Consider the following 21,361-nt stretch of genomic DNA (forward strand, 5'->3'; position numbering starts at 1 on the left):
TCCATTGTCACGTATAAGTTGCGTTGCGTGATATTGAATGTCCCATCCAATGGTTCGAGATCAGCGGCGATAGATGATACATCTGTAGTTGTCGAGTTGTCCATCGATTATTTGTCAGTGCTGGTGATAGCTCCTTCATCCGCATCGGTGTCAGTGATTTCTTGCCAGTTTCTTTCCTCACACTGTCTGCATAGGAAATGCAACTCATCATCTCCTCGTTGGGCCTGACGATAGGCCTTATTCGAGATTCCTAAAAGAAACACACTGTAAGCAATATTGATTTTTTAAATTAAAAAAAAACACTAAAAATTGATTACATTTCCATTCCACAATAATTTCAATAAGGCATTTTATATAACAAAACAGGAAAAAATTGCAATTAAAAAATATTTTACTAATTAACAACGCTAATAACTGTATCAAATTTCATGAACTGACACTGACATTGACAAATTTCGCTGACATCACGGCTTTAATTGATTAAAATATAGTCCGTAATACAATCAATTAACACAGACTGTTATCTCTTTAATCTCTTAATTAATCGACAATGATTAATAAAGGCCAGTTGCTACTTCACACAGCGCAATGCACGTGGGAATTATTGCAAGTTGATCAGTTATATTAAATGAATATTGATGTTTTTATTGAGATTTAGTGATGATTACATGTATATGAATTTTAAATTTATTTGCTAATGCAGGGATCGACAAGATTACAAGAAATTAGATAAAGCGAGAAACGGTGACCTATATATTGTTGAATGAAAGAACGATAAACAAGGCAAGAACTTACCCTCAAAATCTCATAATCTTAATGATTATAATACACATTTTGTGACATATTATTATAAAAGATTTATAAATATACAGCTTATATATAAAATAATAAATGATGCACTTTATTTTGTGTACATTATAATTTAGAATTTACATACTCACCAGTTCCAAATAGTTTATTTTAAATGCTAATAGTACTAATAATGATAAAATAATAATAACTGAAAAGTTAAATTTGATGTCGAGTGTAACCGCATGTTGTCAGGAAGAGGACAATTACAACGAGCAAGGCATGGTATAGGGGAGATAACCCTGGGTTATGGTTAGGTTAGGGTTAGGGTTAGGGGTCGGGTTAAGGTATGGGTTAAGGCTAACCCTAACCCGACCCCTAACCCTTACCCTAACCCTCTAACCATCCCCTCATGCGCAATACCATGCCTCGCTCGTTTACGTTGTCCGCTTCCCTATGTTGTCTAGGTCATACCTCCAAATTGCACGAAATGCACACATTATCCATTTTTGGTATAATAGAACCAGATAGTTGAGCTCCATTTTATATACTGGGATAATTCACAGTTTGGTTATTCCAAAAATATCAAACAAAAAAGTGTTACCTAAATATAAAAGACGGCGCTCTTTAACTTGTAAGGGTGTTTGTAACAAAGGCCAGTAATTTTCACTTATTGCTTATTATATTAATTAATGAAAACTTAAAGTACAAACTTGCTTAAATGTGTGAAAATTCAACTGTTTATACCCCAATATGCAAATGATAGTATAGGGCGAACGGACCCAGGGCAAACGGAGCCAGGGCGAACGTGTTACTAGGGCGAACGGATCCGATACCCATGTATAAAAAACATTGAAACATGCTAGGAGGGGGGGGCCCAGGGTTCCCCCCCCCCGGTACTTTTAGCTCACAACGTGCTCAGGTGAGCTTTTGTGATCGCCTTTTGTACGTTGTCCGTTGTGCGACATCAACATTTGCCTTGTTCACTCTCTAGAGGCCACATTTATTGTCCAATCTTCATGAAATTTGGTCAGAAGATTGGTTCCAATGATATCTTGGATGAGTTTGAAAATGGTTACGTTTGCTTGAAAAACATTGCTGCCAAGGGGCGGGGCATTTTTCCTTATATGGCTATATACATATATGGCTATAGTAAAATCTTGTTAACACTCTAGAGGCCACATTTATTGTCTGATCTTCATGAAACTTGGTCAGAAGATTCATCCCAATCATATCTTGGACGAGTTGGAAAATGATGCCGGTTGGTTGAAAAACATTGCCGTCAGGGGGCGGGGCATTTTTCCTTATATGGCTATAGTAAAACCTTGTTAACACTCTAGAGGCCACATTTATTGTCCAATCTTGATGAAATTCGGTCAGAAGATTTGTCTTAATGATATCTTGGATGAGTTTGAAAATGGTTACGTTTGCTTGAATAACATGGCCGCCAAGGGGCGGGGCATTTTTCCTTATATGGCTATATAATAAGGCTATAGTAAAATCTTGTTAACACTCTAGAGGCCACATTTATAGTCCGATCTTCATGAAACTCGGTCAGAAGATACATCCCAATAATATCTTGGACGAGTTCAAAAATGATGCCGGTTGGTTGAAAAACATGGCCACCACAGGGGCGGGGCTATTTTCCTTATATGGCTATAGTAAAACCTTGTTAACACTCTAGACGTGACATTTATTTTCTGATCATCGATCATGAAACTTGGTCAGAAGATTTGTCCCAATGATATCTTGGATGAGTTTGAAAATGGTTTTGGTTGCTTGAATAACATGGCCGCCAAGGGGCGGGGCATTTTTCCTTATATGGCTATATAATAAGGCTATAGTAAAATCTTGTTAACACTCTAGAGGCCACATTTATAGTCCGATCTTCATGAAACTCGGTCAGAAGATTCATCCCAATAATATCTTGGACGAGTTCAAAAATGATGCCGGTTGGTTGAAAAACATGGCCACCACAGGGGCGGGGCTATTTTCCTTATATGGCTATAGTAAAACCTTGTTAACACTCTAGACGTCACATTTATTTTCTGATCATCATGAAACTTGGTCAGAAGATTTGTCCCAATGATATCTTGGATGAGTTTGAAAATGGTTTTGGTTGCTTTAAAAACATGGCCACCAGGGGCGGGGCATTTTTCCTTAAATGGCTATAGTAAAACCTTGTTTACACTCTAGAGGCCACATTTATTGTCCAATCTTCATGAAATTTGGTCAGAAGATTGGTCTCAATGATATCTTTGATGATTTCGAAAATAATTATGTTTGCTTGAAAAAAATGGCTTCCAAGGGGCGGGGCAGTTTTCCTTATATGGCTATAGTAAAATCTTGTTAACACTCTAGAGGCCACATTTACTGTCCGATCTTCATGAAACTTGCTCAGAAGATTCATCCCGATAATATCTTGGATGAGTTCAAAAATGATGCCGGTTGGTTGAAAAACATGGCTGCCAGGGGGCGGGGCATTTTTCCTTATATGGCTATAGTAAAACCTTGTTAACACTCTATAGGCCACATTTATTTTCCGATCTTCATGAAACTTGGTCAGAAGATTTGTCCCAATAATATCTTGTTATCTCAGGTGAGCGACTTGGGCCTTTCAGGCCCTCTTGTTTAAAATACAGATGCCAAATCGTGGCTTCTGAGCGATTTTGGGCACATAATTTACATGATTTTGCCAATTGCCCAAGGCAATTTAGGATAAAATGTTTTTGAAAAATACCATTGTAGGGCCCTTACCGGACTTTTTCTATATAAAAATTTGGGCATAGGTTCCCCTAGCCAAGACAATTAAGGATAAAATGTATAGGCAAAAAACCCCTTTAGGGCCCTTGCCCAGGCATTTTCTTAATACAAATTTGGGCATAGGTTACCCTAGCCAAGGCAATTTAGGATAAATGTTCTGGCAAAATACCACTTGCGGAGGCCCTTTCTCGATAAAATATTTGGGCATAGGTTCTCCTAGTGGAAGCAATTTTAAGAAAAATTTGGCAGTTTGGCAATGCAGATTTCCCAAACAATCGTTCATAGGTTGCCCCAGCTGAGGCAATCTTAGGATTTAAATATTTTGCTGAGATAGCTTCTTTGGGCCAGTTTTTTCCAATACAAATTAGGACATAGCTAAACATTGCAGTGCCAATTCATAATTTACATGATTTTGCCAAGGGCCCAAGGCAATTTAGGATAAAATGTTTTTGAAAAATACCATTGTAGGGCCCTTACCGGACTTTTTCTATATAAAAATTTGGGCATAGGTTCCCCTAGCAAAGACAATTAAGGATAAAATGTATAGGCAAAAAACCCCTTTAGGGCCCTTGCCCAGGCATTTTCTTAATACAAATTTGGGCATAGGTTACCCTAGCCAAGGCAATTTAGGATAAATGTTCTGGCAAAATACCACTTGCGGAGGCCCTTTCTCGATAAAATATTTGGGCATAGGTTCTCCTAGTGGAAGCAATTTTAAGAAAAATTTGGCAGTTTGGCAATGCAGATTTCCCAAACAATCGTTCATAGGTTGCCCCAGCTGAGGCAATTTTAGGATTTAAATATTTTGCTGAGATAGCTTCTTTGGGCCAGTTTTTTCCAATACAAATTAGGACATAGCTAAACATTGCAGTGCCAATTCAATATATTTAGCATTGTGCCTAGGCCAAGGCCGACCTTAATCATGAAAAAATCAGGAGAGTTTGGGGCTAGAGCGTTTCATCTATCCTATTGAAAGACTCACCCTCCTGTAAAAGGTGGTTGCAAATAAATCCACTTGCCGTTCGGAGGTTCAAAACTCAGTGGAGAAACCAAACATCAGAACCAAACATCAATGAAATTTGTCGGAAATCGAAAAAAAAAATGTAACAGGAAAGTTCATTTATCCGGAGGTGCGGGTAAATGATAAACATTAACAAAACTGGAACAAAAGAACTTCAACAGCGAACTATCGTTCTTACTCGAAACACAGAAGAAAAAGTCGTCTATTTTTCTTTTTTTGGACATGTTAACTTTGTCACAGTTTGTGACCTTGAATCAAAGTCGTACACTCCCGTTACCCGCTCCGCGATTGGACAATTATATCGATACGACCAATGAGAAAGCCGTTAACATATATCTCATTCTGTTACGGTTGTTTACTTCCGTTTTAGACAGTTAGTATATAAACGAATACTAAATATCTCGTCATTGTCGTGAAAATTTGCTGTTTTTTTTATGTCCCCCACTATAGTAGTGGGGGACATATTGTTTTTGCCCTGTCTGTTGGTCTGTCTGTTGGTCTGTCTGTTGGTCTGTTGGTCTGTCTGTTTGCGCCAACTTTAACATTTTGCAATAACTTTTGCTATATTGAAGATAGCAACTTCATATTTGGCATGCATGTGTATCTCATGAAGCTGCACATTTTGAGTGGTGAAAGGTCAAGGTCAAGGTCATCCTTCAAGGTCAGAGGTCAAATATATGTGGCCAAAATCGCTCATTTTATGAATACTTTTGCAATATTGAAGATAGCAACTTGATATTTGGCATGCATGTGTATCTCATGGAGCTGCACATTTTGAGTGGTGAAAGGTCAAGGTCAAGGTCATCTTTCAAGGTCAGAGGTCAATTATATGTGGCCAAAATCGCTCATTTTATGAATACTTTTGCAATATTGAAGATAGCAACTTGATATTTGGCATGCATGTGCATCTCATGGAGCTGCTCATTTTGAGTGGTGAAAGGTCAAGGTCATCCTTCAAGGTCAGAGGTCAAATATATGTGGCCCAAATCGCTTATTTTATGAATACTTTTGCAATATTGAAGATAGCAACTTGATATTTGGCATGCATGTGTATCTCATGGAGCTGCACATTTTGAGTGGTGAAAGGTCAAGGTCAATGTCATCCTTCAAGGTCAGAGGTCAAATATATGTGGCCAAAATCGCTCATTTTATGAATACTTTTGCAATATTGAAGATAGCAACTTGATATTTGGCATGCATGTGTATCTCATGAAGCTGCACATTTTGAGTGGTGAAAGGTCAAGGTCAAGGTCATCCTTCAAGGTCAGAGGTCAAATATATGTGGCCAAAATCGCTCATTTTATGAATACTTTTGCAATATTGAAGATAGCAACTTGATATTTGGCATGCATGTGTATCTCATGGAGCTGCACATTTTGAGTGGTGAAAGGTCAAGGTCAAGGTCATCTTTCAAGGTCAGAGGTCAATTATATGTGGCCAAAATCGCTCATTTTATGAATACTTTTGCAATATTGAAGATAGCAACTTGATATTTGGCATGCATGTGCATCTCATGGAGCTGCTCATTTTGAGTGGTGAAAGGTCAAGGTCATCCTTCAAGGTCAGAGGTCAAATATATGTGGCCCAAATCGCTTATTTTATGAATACTTTTGCAATATTGAAGATAGCAACTTGATATTTGGCATGCATGTGTATCTCATGGAGCTGCACATTTTGAGTGGTGAAAGGTCAAGGTCAATGTCATCCTTCAAGGTCAGAGGTCAAATATATGTGGCCAAAATCGCTCATTTTATGAATACTTTTGCAATATTGAAGATAGCAACTTGATATTTGGCATGCATGTGTATCTCATGAAGCTGCACATTTTGAGTGGTGAAAGGTCAAGGTCAAGGTCATCCTTCAAGGTCAGAGGTCAAATATATGTGGCCAAAATCGCTCATTTTATGAATACTTTTGCAATATTGAAGATAGCAACTTGATATTTGGCATGCATGTGTATCTCATGGAGCTGCACATTTTGAGTGGTGAAAGGTCAAGGTCAAGGTCATCTTTCAAGGTCAGAGGTCAATTATATGTGGCCAAAATCGCTCATTTTATGAATACTTTTGCAATATTGAAGATAGCAACTTGATATTTGGCATGCATGTGCATCTCATGGAGCTGCTCATTTTGAGTGGTGAAAGGTCAAGGTCATCCTTCAAGGTCAGAGGTCAAATATATGTGGCCCAAATCGCTTATTTTATGAATACTTTTGCAATATTGAAGATAGCAACTTGATATTTGGCATGCATGTGTATCTCATGGAGCTGCACATTTTGAGTGGTGAAAGGTCAAGGTCAATGTCATCCTTCACAAGGTCAAGGTCATCCTACAATGTCAAACATCATATAGGGGGACATTGTGTTTCACAAACACATCTTGTTTTATTTTTTTCCGAATTTGAGCTGGCCTACATAACATTTGAGGGGGTCAAATGGGCTGCTGGCCGGCTCCTAATGACAACCCTGAACACAGTGCTCACGCTGCTGCCAGACATTATCGTCAATTGCGATTATTTTATCCAACTGGCTATTATTTCTTTAAATTGTCTAGAAAAAATGGCGATTATTTTATCCTCCTACATCAATAAACAAATTGCCTCTAAATGTTGTCCGGCGAATGCGAAACGCCTGCAAATCGGGCCATCAAGCAGGAAAAATCGATACGAGATTACCTGTGTACACATTGACCCTGTGTATTGTCATAAACGCATCAATAACGTTTGCGACATTGTGGCCTAGAGCGTTTTTCTCAATCAGTGTCCGACAGCAGTGATATAGTTCTGAAAAAACGTTTTTAATCTCCCCGTGCTTTACCAATTATCTGTAACTGTTAGATCTTTGTTAATTTTTCGCCAATTAATATTTAATCGTCATGAAATCGCCGCTTATATTGTCGGCTGGTTTTGTTTTTTCACGCCGTTTTTTCTGCAATTAGATTACGTTGAGCATTGCGTGATGCAATAATTATTTAATCGCATCAACTAATTATCCCCGTAATTACCGCTGTTTGTCGTCTGCTTTAAAATAATTATTTCAATTTTTAACCAGGTAACCTGGTTTTTCCAATTCATAGGGACCCGGCATATGCCATGGCCAGCTAATTTTAACGAAACACGTGTTTGGAATTACACTGAGGTTGGTGTATTTTAACTCACGCGCTGTGACGTTAATTGATGTAAACATGATAAGCATTGCGAAAGTGTTATTTTTTGGAATAAATCATTTACAATTGATATTGACCTCTGCCTACAATATTGCGGCTGATGGCAAACGTCGTATTAAGAGATCAAGTAGTATGCATATTTTAATTTATGCATATTAATATTGTATATTATGCATATTTCATGTGCAAAACGCGTACAATTTTTCGGATTACCGTTGTCGGATACTGTATTTTTTACGTCAATTATGATATAATAGCAAAAATAGAATGACGAATACACACTCGGTGATACGGAAGGTGTGGTTTATAATATGTGTATTCATGAATAATTGCAATTGGAAAAAACTATAAAAAAATAGTATAATTAGTAAGGGCTCTGGGTGGGTTGGGGCCTCTGCCCGTAATTCTTATGTGTATGTAACTGTAGCTGAGATTTGGTTTGTTAAGTTACACACACAACATTAATTGTATTCTTTATTGTAAAGCCATGATAATATTTTGTAAGAAAATGACACACTGATATGCTTGTTTTAAGTTATATATATATATATATATATATATATATATATATATATATATATATATATATATATATATATATATATATATATATATATATTATAACTTAAATCCAATAGATATACATTTAATAAAACATAGATAAAATGAGATTCTTTGGTTTTTCTTTCTTTCTGCCTTCAGTACCGTTTTGCGGAAAAGTCCGCATATGCTTTGGCTATTATTTTTTTTAAGGAAAAAAATATGGCTATTATTTTCTGAAGGCCAGAGTTAGCACTGCTGAACATATTAATTGTCCATACTGTATATGAGCATAGGTATTCCATTAAGAATTATACATCAATTAAAAGTTTTAAAACATAAGTTCTTCAATTATAACTGTTATATTGTGCAACAGTTTTTAATGATAAATGAGCCACTTCATTGTTAATAGTCTAAGCCTGAAGTCACTGTCATGCAACTAACTTAAATTTAAAGTGTAAACCTGGCTGCGTTTAACAAATTACATCCTTGCAGTATTGCTTTAACACAGGAAAATTTCATTACTTCTGTTACGGGTTCTTAAGAAAAAAAAAAAAATCAGAAAAAAAGATGTTAAACGAGAACTTTGTTATGTTTATTGTTATAAATGTTTTTTAGTCAAATTATACTTCTTAAACATTGATTTCTTTAATTTAGACAGAAAATTCTCATTTTCTCTTATCTGAGGGATCCGAATCCGAAAAACTGTAAAAACCTTATTCGGATTGGGATCTGAACACATTTTTTGGATTCGTTACAGCCCTAGTCAGGACTATGCGACACATTGCAAAGGACTTCCTTGCTCTTTGAATAAAAACAGATTTAAGTTCAGGCCCCATCTCTTATTGTAAGAAAATCTTACAATAACGGCGCAAAAGAAAGTAAATGGGAATGTTTCTACCGTTTTATTAGCGAGGCTGTTTTCGAAAAAAAAACGAGGTATTGTCATAGCCTGCTCGTCATCCGCCGTCTGCCGTCCGCCGGCGTCGTGCTAAAACCTTTACATTGGCTCTAAAATAAAAGTGCTTCCACCTACAACTTTGAAACTTAATATGTAGATGCACCTTGATGAGTTCTACACACCACACCCATTTTGGGTCACTAGGTCAAAGGTCAAGGTCACTGTGACCTCTAAAAAAAAAAAAAAAAAAAAAAAATTCTGACAAGCTTCAGCAGCCGAGCGTGGCACCCGTTATGCGGTGCTCTTGTTTAAGTTCATACATTTATACACACAGCAATTTATTGAGCCGTCCCCTTATACACGAAACCTTATATCGTAATATGTAAACAGTTGTAATAATCATTTTGTAGAAATTTTAAGTTGAAAAAGGAGGCATGCACATTCACAAATTCATATCATAGTGTATAATCAATTTACGTTTAAATGGTGTTCTTTGCGGGGTAGGGTAAATGACCCAAAGCAACCACGTCAATGATTAAACCTTTGTTTTTCCCATATCATTCTTTTCTTACTATTTCAAAAAATATTGGTAAAAAACTCAGGAAAACGCATTGGTGCATTATTACCCTCGTGGTGAAATCGTCAAATGCATTATAACATTAACATGTTTTTCATTTTTTCAGAATATCCTATTCCTAAGCCTTTCTTAAATAGACGATAAAATATATCAACAGACACACAAGGATATGGCTACGCCAAATAAAAAAGCATGTAAAACTGATATTCGGAGGTATTGTATATCCATACCCGGAAAAAATTCGGGTACGGAAACGAAACAAGACGTTAAAGATAGTGAGTATATTAACAGAAGTGATGAACGTGATAGTGGTCATGCATATGACAGTAATCATGACGTTGAAGGTGTCAACAGAAGGGAAGAACGTGAATGCAGTGGTGCGGACGATGGTAATCATGGCGTTGATGATGGAAATAGAAGTGATGAACGTGAAGGCAGTGATGCGGGTGATGGTAATCATGACGTTGAAGGTCGTAAAAGAAGGGAAGAACGTGAATGCAGTGGTGCGGATGATGGTAATCATGACGTTGATGATGGAAATAGAAGTGATGAACGTGAAGGCAGTGATGCGGGTGATGGTAATCATGATGTTGAAGATGGTATAAGAAGGGATGAAGGTGAATGCAGTGATGCGAATGATAGTAATCATGACGTTGAAGATGGTATAATAAGGGATGAACTTGAACGCAGTGATGCAGATGACGGTAATCATGACCATGATGGAAGTGGTGACGTTGAAAATAGTGATGATAATGCTGAAGGTAATGGTCCTGGTGACATAATAGGAGAGATTTTAAATTTTGTGTCGATATACAAAATTATGAATTGTCGATTCACAGGATTAGAAAGCGTCCGTGACATGCAATCGTTAAAGAAAGCAATTATAGAAACGTTAACAAAATCCCATAATCTTTCATATAAAGATCATTCATGTCATGAGTTCGGAGAATTCAATGTAGAATGGTTTTGTCACAGTACAAAGAATACATTCAATTCAAATTCTGTTAAGATATCGAAAGAACTTACAGGATCAGAACAATCTAAGATTCCAGGAGACAGAAAATCAGGAAATGTTCAGGCATTTTACAGATTAAAAAACAGACAACCAGAGATTTTCTTATTGTGCGATGGATCAACATACCAATTTATTCTACATCTTGCAGATCCTGAATTTAGAACTAACTGTGCAAAACATTATATAGACGAGAACAATGTTCTAAAAATTGAGAGGTACAGCTTGGCTGGAGCTGATCTCTCAACAAATACACTTTTCAAGGCCAAACAATCCATTCATAACATCCAACTGGAACAGTATATTGCCGGTATAACCAGTGATATTAGGAAAGATACACAATTATGGCAACTATTAGTTAAAGTTAGTGGCAAACAATCTAGCATAGGAATAGGCTTTGGACTTAATAATGTGTGTATTAGAATGAGAATGGGGTTAACTACATCAGCAGCTGTTTTGAAAACAATTTCTAGCGAATTAGAAAACATTCCGAAAACCGAAGGGCCTTTGGTTCAAGCATTTGAATACGTTAAAAGAGTAAAAGACACATCCAAAATGGCAGATCTGAGCAAACTTATGTGCAAAAAGTTTTTAGAGACTATCAAAAATGGAATCATTGATGACTTGTATCTAAGTCATCGCTTCTTTCATGATTTTCAAAATTCGTCTTCGTTCACTCTTAAACATGGATTAAAGACATTAAAGGAATGGCGTTCTGTTCCTACAATGCACGACGTCATTACCAAACTTAAACGCCATTTTTCAGAGAGTTTATGCTTGGAACCTATTGTTGGTAGTGATTCCAGACTTGGGCATTTGTTGGAAAATAATGCTATCAAACTGTCTTTCACCACACCAGATAAAATCAAAGCTGAGCCCATTCAAAATTTCATACATGGGTGCGTAGTAGACGGCGACACCATGTACTATAGACTGTCAAACAAGTGGTTTAAATTTCACAGTTCATTCTTTTTTAATATCGACAGAAATTTTAGCATTCTTGTAGAAAACTGTCACTTTCAGGACGATGAAAAAGATATTCTTTCCAAAATTCTCAAGTTTCCATGGCAATATAAATCTGATATTGATGTAGAAAAACACTGCAAGATCCTAAACATGAACAATGAAGAGTTGAAACGTCTGTTGGAAATGTTATGTAAAAAAATAAACATCGTCATAAACGACGAGGTCTGTTTGACTGAGAAAAGCTATGTGATTCCTGGCATAGCCAAACTTTGCAAAGATTACAAGAAAAAAAAAGAACAAGAAAAAAAAAAAGAAAAAAAGAAGAAATCTTTAGATCCTTCTCTCAAAACTTCAACAACTGAAAAACCGGATGGAGTCAAGAAAAAGAAATCACAAAGAAAAGAAGAATCAGCTCGTAAAATTTTATGGGCGTGTAGATCTGGCGTTTCTGCAACACCTACAATGCAACAATTGCTCAAAAAGCCTGTGCAAGTGTGTGATCGAACAAATGACACATTTACTGTCCTGAATCCAGTGTTACATGAAGAGTTGTTGTCTGAAGTTGTAAGTAATTTTCCAAATTTGGATCTGAAAGAAAACGATATTTTATGTTTCTTAAAATGTATGATGCCACTTAAGGAAGGAGATTTCAATGAGCTGTTTCTTTTTTGTGAACAACCGGGATACGTTGTTTTTCCCGGTGACAGAATTCTTTCGAATAACGTAGAGTTGTTTGATATTGTTATTCATGAAGAAAAAACAAAGAAGACATTCTTGATACACACTAAAGATGAATTAAATCACACCACAAGAGAATCATGTGCACAGATACGAAATTCAGCCGAATTGATGTGGCATGATCTCGAACGAGGTCATAACGAACATCTGTCGCTTTGGTGGGAACATGCAACGAAAACTAAGAGTAAGGATGTATACAGACAGTTGCTTAAAAAGAAGCTCGAAGGTATAGGCAAAAAAGACTTTTTAAAAATGTTTTCAAACGAAATCACTGTTGTATTTGTGCTTGCCTTCAGATCTTCCAACATGAAGCCATGCCTGTCCTTTGAATTTCGACCTATCAAAGCCAATGACTTTGCTGGATTGAAACCTAATGACAACAAAGTGTTTGACATATTGGTTGAAAACGAATATGTTACAGAAACTGGGTTTCTGACAGACAGGCTACAAATACTAACTCAGGCGAAATTTATCACAGAATGTAAACAACGGACAATTCTGACGGAATATTCTGAGGACGAAAAAAAAGATATTTACAACAAACTTAAAGAGATTGGAATGTGCAACCTTTCGACGATTGCTAAATTGGAACTTCTCACTCTTGATAGTACATTTAACAGATTTCAAAAAGGTTCACGGAAATATTTTGAATTACGACTTCTGGAACTGGAGTCCTCATAAAAAATTATGTGAGTTTTATGTCACTAAATGAACTGAGAAATTAATATTTGTTTGTATTGTAAGCTAATGCATCCCTCAAGGAATTTTTGAGCAATTTATGTCCAGGGAGTTTCTTATCTTATGCATGACAAAACAGTACTGAACGTATATCATATTCATTATGTTGGCAAACTACCCCATGTATATATAGAGAAATTGAGTGCTTTTCAGTGATTCTGTGCTGACACGGGAGTGCTTTTCGGTGGACTAAAAATACTATTGTGCTTTATTAGTCCCCTACCGGAGACTATATGGTTTGCGCTCTGCTCTGTCTGTCAGTCTGTCTGTCACACTTTTCTGGATCCTGTGAAATCTTTAAAAGTTCTTCATATTTTTTCATGAAACTTGAAACATAAGCAGATGGCAATATGGAGATTATGCACGTCATTTCATTTTGTGCCTACGTCAAGAATTGTGGTTGCTATGGAAACAAATAGACTAGAAATTTTGCTGAAAATGGTGGATCCTGCAATAACTTACAAAGTTCTTCAGATTTTTTCATGAAACTTGAAACATGGACAGATGGCAATATGGTATGTAGGGGACTAATATTGATTGGCAATAGTCTTGTTAACCAGGTTTTCCGAAGGAAAAAACTGGTTATTAGATTGGCGAATGTCGGCGGGCTGGTGGAACAAGCTTGTCTGGGCCATAAATATGTCGTTCATTGTGAGATTTTTTTAAATCATTTGGTACATTTGTTCACCATCATTCGACGGTGTGTCGCGCGAAAGAATTATGTCGATATCTCCAAGGTCAAGATCACACTGAGTTGAAAGGTCAAAAATGGCCATAAATGAGCTTGTCTGGGCCATAACTACGTGTATGTCGTTGAATGTGAGATTTTAAAATCATGTACCATATTTGTTCACCATCATTGGACGGTGTGTCGCGCGAAAGAATTATGCCCATATCTCCAAGGTCAAGGTCACACTTTGAGTTCAAAGGTCAAAAATGGCCATAAATGAGCTTGTCTGGGCCATAACTATGTCATTCATTGTGAGATTTTAAAATCATTTGGCACATTTGTTCACCATCATTGGACAGTGTGTCACGCAAAGAATTACGTCAATATCTCCAAGGTCAAGGTCATTCTTTGAGTTCAAAGGTCAAAAATGGCCATAAATGAGCTTGTCCGGGCCAAAACTATGTCGTTCATTGTGAGATTTTAAAATCATTTGGCACATTTGTTCACCATCATTGGACGGTCTGTCATGCGAAAGAATTATGTCGATATCTCCAATGTCAAGGTCACACTTTGAGTTCAAAGGTCAAAAATGGCCATAAATGAGCTTGTCTGGGCCATAACTATGTCGTTCATTGTGAGATTTTAAAATCATTAGGCACATTTGTTCTCCATCATTGGACGGTGTGTCATGCGAAAGAATTACGTTGATATCTCCGAGGTCAAGGTCACACTTTGAGAAAATAGATTGAATTTGACAAAAGGGGGGTAACTAGGAACAATCAGTAACAATGCACATTTTGAATTGTCTCCCTTTATCAGGCTTTTTTTTTCAAATTGAAAACCTGGTTTTGTGACAATTTTGTCCCTAAATTTGTTAAGATCTGTGTTGGGAGAATAAAGCGTGAACTATTTAACATTTTTAAGGATGTCTTTTTAAATATTCCACCATTTTTAATGGGATAAAGTGGAGAGCCCGCTCATTCGTTAGAGTTTTCTATAGGTATCATAATTTTTTTTAAACAAATAAGTATTTTTTCAGGAAAGTGCAACCACGCGTTTGAACGGTTAGAAAAATGTCAGATCAGTGGGGACTTCATATTACAAAAGCGGGGTTGCACTTTACTGAAAAAATACTTATTTGTTTAAAAAGATAATGATACCTATAGAAAACTCTCAGGAATTTAAAAAGACATCCTTAAAAATGTTAACAGGGTCGCGCTTCATTCTCCCAACACAGATCTTAAAAAGTCACGTGGTATAGGCACCGTGATATTTTAAATTGATTTTCTGATAGGTATTTAACCTTTTTATCCATTTCTTATGTACTCTTGTTAAGTAAGGCTTTAACATGTGAAGTCCTTTAAAGCAAACTTTGCGACCACAACTATTATGTAATGATGTTATTATTTAACCAATGATTTCATACATAATGATAATTTTTAATTACACATAAGAAACCGTAGTACATGTATGTAGATGTTTTTATGCCCCCGTTAGGGTGGCATATAGCATTTGAACTGTCTGTCTGTCCGTCCGTCCGAAAACTTTAACATTGGCTATAACTTTTGCAATATTGAAGATAGCAACTTAATATTTCGCATGCATGTGTATCTCATGGAGCTGCACATTTTGGGTGGTGAAAGGTTAAGGTCATCCTTCAAGGTCAAAGGTAAAAAAAAATCAAATCCAAGGGAAGTAACAAGCTTTAAAGGGAGATAAGTTTTATTTATCATTTGGCAGGTACTGATCATTATTTACTAGGGAAGTAATAATTTTCAAAGGGATATAATCAAAAAATTAAATCAAAGCGGCGCAGTAGGGGGAATTGTGTTTCTGACAAACACATCTCTTGTTTATTATTTTTTAACAAATGGCCATTGGTTACCTTTAAGTGTATCGGAAACCATTGTATATTTTTTTAAATGTGCAACTTTTATGAAGAAAGTTTTATTGAAAAAGGACTGATTGAAACAAGAATGATTTGTGTATCATCATTAAATTGTATTTTATATAACATACGTTTAACAATTGTATGCTTATGTGATTAGGTTCTTTAGATTTCCTCTCATTATAAACAGGAGCCTCTTAATCATTGTATGTTGATACCTTGTTGTTTAGTTTCCTTTTCTTTTGAGTTTACTTCAGACACATGTTTTGTTTTAATTTTAATGAATTTGTTTCCCTTGTGTTTGAGTTGCCTTACAAGGCACACTATAGAAGTTAGAAGGCACCACCCTACTTGTTTATAAAGAGCCTTTTTCTTAAAATATTCACAAAATTAAATTAAAACTTAATAATGTGTACAAGGGCATGTCCTGTTTGTGTTGTCAATAAAACATTTCAATATCGAGGAACGTCTTATAAATCTATAGTTGATACAAGATATTGAGGCATAATAGATGATTATAAACAAAACGAGATACATTTTTACGCAAAGTGACTTGTTAGTGGGAAAGAACTTATCACATGAAATTTACTTTGAAAAATGTTGAACAAATTCAAAATTTCAAAATTTGCTGACTTGTTATTAGGCAGGAACTTGTCATATTAAACTAAGTTGGAAAATGGTCAAATTGTTTGCTTATTGAAACCTTGTGAACAAGGCACTTGCCAGTCATGCCAACTAAAGGTTCATATCACACAAACTGACATGAATTTAATCTTTTAGCCTGTATTTCCAAGTTTGCTATATATCTCCTATGCTGTTTTCATGAAAAATTGTTTATGAAATTGAGGACAAGGAAGCTTTTAAGCTTAATGTCACCACTAAAAGGATATCATAGCGAGAAAAACCTGTCTCTTGGACTGTAATTTTGATAAGAGTGTTACTTTTTAGCTCGACTATTATATATGAAATATATATAGTGGAGCTATCCTACTCACCCCGGCGTCAGCGTTAGCGTTCCCGTTAGCATTGAAAAGTTTGCGTACCACCTCAAATATTTCCTATGTCCCTTGACATATTGCGTTTATATTTTGCATACTTCTTGCCTAATCTATAAACAAGAGCAGACAACTGTAACAAGCATTTTGTAAAAATTATGGCCCTTTTTGGCTCAACTTTTATATATGAAATATATATAGTGGAGCTATCCTACTCACCCCCACGTTGTCGTTCCCGTGAGCGTTTGAATGTTAAAGTTTGCGTACCACCTCAAATATTTTGTATGTCCCTTGACATATTGCTTTTATATTTTGCATACTTCTTTATTAACATAACCCTAACCTATAAACAAGAGCAGACAACTGTATCAAGCATTTTGTAAGAAATATGGCCCTTTTTTTCGCTTTAAATCTATGTTAAAGTTTCCGTACCACCTCGTATATTTTCTATGTACCTTGTCATATTGCTTTTATATTTTGCATTCTTCTTTACCAAAATGACCACAATCTATAAACAAGAGCAGACAACTGTATCAAGCATTTTGTAGGAATTATGTTCCCTTTTTATACTTAGATAATTGAAAAGTTGGTTACGTTTTGTGTTTAGGTTCATTTTGTTCCTAAAGTATCAAATTATTGCTTTCATACTTCCAACACTTACTAACTATCATAAGAGGACTGTGCAGGTAAAGTTATGTGACTCTGACTGGCATTTTGACAGAATTATGGCCCCTTTTATACTTACAAAATTGAAATTTTGGTTAAGTTTTGTGTTTTGGTCCATTTTACTCCTAAAGAATCATAGCTATTGCTTTCAGACTTGGAACACTCGCTAAATATCATAAGGGGACTGTACAGGACAAGTTGCATAACTGGTTGGCATTTTGACGGAATTATGGCCCTTTTTTTACTTAGTAACTTTGAATATTTTGTTTAATTTTGTGTTAAGATCCACTTTACTTCTACAGTATCAAGGCTATTCCTTTCAAACTTCAAATACTTTCTTATTATCATGAGGGAACTGTACCTGGCAAGTTGAATTTGACCTTGACATTTGAATGACCTTGATTCTCAAGTAAATTTTGGTTACATTGCCATAACTTCATATAGCAGTTGAACTGTCCGTCAGTCTGTGCGTCCGTCCGAAAACTTAAACATTGGTCAATATTGAAGATAGCAACTTGATATTTGGCATGCATGTGTATCTCATGTAGCTGCACATTTTGAGTGGTGAAAAGTCAATGTCATCCTTCAAGGTCAAAGGTCAAATTTTGCAATATTGTAGATGGCAACTCGATATTTCACATGCATGCGTATCTCATGGAACTGCACATTTTGTGTGGTGAAAGGTCAAAAGTCAAGGTCATCCTTCAAGGACACAGGTCAAATTTTGCAATATTGAAGATAACAACTTGATATTTGGCATGCATGTGTATTCATGGAGCTGAACATTTTGAGTGGTGAAAGGTCAAGGTTACCCTTCAAGGTCAAAGGTCAAATTTTGCAATATTGAAGATAGCAACTCCATATTTGGTATGCATGCGTATCTCATGGAGCTGCACATTTTTAGTGGTGAAAGGTCAAGGTCATTCTTCAAGGTCAAAGGTCAAATACATGGCTTCAAAGCGGGGCAGTAGGGTTTATTGTGTTTCACGAACACAGCTTTTGTTTTTTCTTATTGTTTAAATATCATCTCCCCACACACACAAATAGATAATAAAAAAAAAACATGGTAAAAAACCACAAACTTTTATTATTTTATTTTTGAAAGACCGTCCAACCATCCCACCCAAGCTATTGCTATCAAACTTGAAATATAATCTTATTAGTTTGTTTTATGTCTTTAAAAATGTTCAATAGATTGTGGAAAATATACCTGAACTCAGAATCATCTATAATGTCCCACTTCTTTAAAACATTAGCAATCATTATGTTTCAATTATGGTCCTCTTCCATTTAGAATATGACTATATTACCTTGACCTTATTGAATATGAACAATTTCCCCATGATAGCTTACCTAATATTTTCAAGCATTCGAAAAGTCGAGCGTGCTGTCTTCTGACAGCTCTTGTTTTTCATGGAAGAACATAATTAGTATATAGGTTTCAAATGATGTTTAATACATGTATAGTTATAAAGGCCTTTTAGATTAAATGCAGAGTGTAAGGACTATAACGCTTTCTTCCCCCAAAACAGGTACTTATATTTGGGGGCATTGATCGCTTATTGACAAGTCGCGTAGTGTTACATTAGCAGACATTGAAAAATTCTAACTGTGTTATACCAAAATATATATATATCCGTTCCGCAACAAAACATGTATAAATGACACAAATCACTGTTCATATTGATATATTTTATAATTGTATATTTCTATTTGAATAGTTCATGTATATGCCTATTTTAATGCATCTTCCTTTTAAAGCACTCTGACATCAATATGATTTTAAAAGAATAAAAAAAATATTTTGAAGGTGGCTCTTTCATGATTCTATAATTAATGTTTTTATGTATGTATAGGTGGTAATCATATATTATGCATGATTAAAACACAGTTCATGCCATATGTGTTTAGTGTTTTTTCATGTTAGTTTGAAAGTCACTTACTTGGGTAAAACCAACTTATATCTTTTTATGCCCCCCTTTGAAGAAGAGGGGGTATATTGTTTTGCTCATGTCGGTCGGTCTGTCCGTCCGTCCGTCGGTCTGTCCACCAGATGGTTTCTGGATGATAACTCAAGAGCGCTTAGGCCTAGGATCATGAAACTTCATAGGTACATTGATCATGACTGGCAGATGACCCCTATTGATTTTCAGGTCACCAGGTCAAAGGTCAAGGTCACAGTGACTCGAAATAGTAAAATAGTTTCTGAATGATAACTCAAGAATGCTTAGGCCTAGGATCATGAAACTTCATAGGTACATTGATAATGACTGGCAGATGACCCCTATTGATTTTCAGGTCACTAGGTCAAAGGTCAAGGTCACAGTGACTCATAACAGTAAAATGGTTTCCGGATGATAACTCAAAAATGCATACGCATATGATCATGAAACTTCATAGGAACATTGATCATGACTGGCAGATGACCCCTATCGATTTTCAGGTCACTAGGTCAAAGGTCAAGGTCACAGTGACTCGAAACAGTAAAATAGTTTCAGGATGATAACTCGAGAATTCTTACGCCTTGGATCATGAAACTTCATAGGTACATTGATAATGACTGGCAGATGACTCCTATTGATTTTCAGGTCACTAGGTCAAAGGTCAAGGTCACAGTGACTTGAAAAAGTAAAATGGTTTCGGGATGATAACTCAAGAATGCTTACGCCTAGGATCATGAAACTTCATAGGTACATTGATCATGACTGGCAGATGACCCCTATCAATTTTCAGGTCAAAGGTCAAGGTCACAGTGACAAAAAACGTATTCACACAATGGCTGCCACTACAACTGACAGCCCATATGGGGGGCATGCATGTTTTACAAACAGCCCTTGTTCTGTCATGCTTTTAAAATGGTATGTTAACAAATAATACAATTTAGAGGTGATCAAGGCAATCTAATTTATCTTAATTTATTGCATGTAAAAAAACACACTATTTAAAAGAATAATAAGTTGTTTCGGTAACTGTATGCTGAATGTAATTGTAGTGTTAAAGTATAAACAATGTTATTTGCAAATGCACATAAGGTTCTAAGGTTATAAACATGTATGTTTTATACTCATAGTAATGTACAATTGTGTTATATGTATAACCTAAGACTGAATACATAATGGCATAAAGTAAAAGGCTGTATTTAACCTTGTTTTGTAACTATTGTATGCTGGTATAGTTGTTGCATAAACATTAAGAATAAATATAATTCGGTATTTTGTGTACTACTAAAATATTATGTACTTGAGATTCAAATAGTATTATTTTTTGTTCTTTAAAAATTAGTGTTATATTTTATTTATTACAACAACATAATAAAGCAGTTCCATATATTGCCTGATACACTGTTAACATGTGAAATAAAACAAGTTTTTGTTTAAATACAAAATGAATCTTATAAAGTTCAGCAATAACTAGATTATATTTCTGCAAACAAAGGCTTAACTATATTCATGTATGTTGTATTATCATTTTATTTAACACTAGAAACTTAGTTTATGTGTAATAAAAGTCTGTACTGTATTGTTATTTGTTATTACACTGTTAAGCTCAAAATCTTTATGTAAAATACTACAGTATGTACATAAATGTTGATTCTTTACACTCGAAAATGAAGAATATAGTCGCTGCTTTGTCTGTCCATATGTTTACTAATTCAGCAGCCACCCGGTTTGTATTATACACAAAAATTCGTCCTTTAAGTAAGTAATTAGTTTTTTAGTGAGATCTCATGAACAAAAGACCCTTAATTGTATTTAGGAAAGACATGTAAACGTTTTCAGGTCATACTGGTCAGATGATTTTATTCTGGGAGTTGTTGTCTTCTGATTAAACATTTTCTAAGGTGATGTTTGTTTCCGCGCTAGATCTTTATGATAAATAAACTGAATAACAGCGAATTAAGTGAGGTTTTTAGTGTGTTGAATAACTATTAA

General features: G+C 35.6%; 1 protein-coding gene across 6 annotated transcripts in view; it reads left to right on the forward strand.

Annotated features, from left to right (window-relative positions):
* The window catches only part of LOC127838745 (uncharacterized), a 40,663-nt gene extending 19,715 nt beyond the window's left edge, over positions 1 to 20,948 (forward strand). For 4 of the 6 annotated variants that reach the window (XM_052366718.1, XM_052366719.1, XM_052366720.1 and 1 more), the window contains one exon: positions 9,863 to 20,948. In XM_052366718.1, coding sequence (XP_052222678.1) covers positions 9,926 to 13,153 — 3,228 coding nt within the window. In that variant the 5' untranslated portion in view covers positions 9,863 to 9,925 and the 3' untranslated portion in view covers positions 13,154 to 20,948. The remainder of the gene's footprint in view (positions 1 to 9,862) is intronic. The other 2 variants (XR_008029933.1, XM_052366723.1) reach the window with 2 other exon arrangements.
* The last annotated feature ends 413 nt before the right edge of the window (positions 20,949 to 21,361 follow it).

This window comes from Dreissena polymorpha, chromosome 7 (genome assembly GCF_020536995.1).
Source record: "Dreissena polymorpha isolate Duluth1 chromosome 7, UMN_Dpol_1.0, whole genome shotgun sequence".
In the NCBI taxonomy this organism is placed as follows: Eukaryota; Metazoa; Mollusca; class Bivalvia; order Myida; family Dreissenidae; genus Dreissena; species Dreissena polymorpha.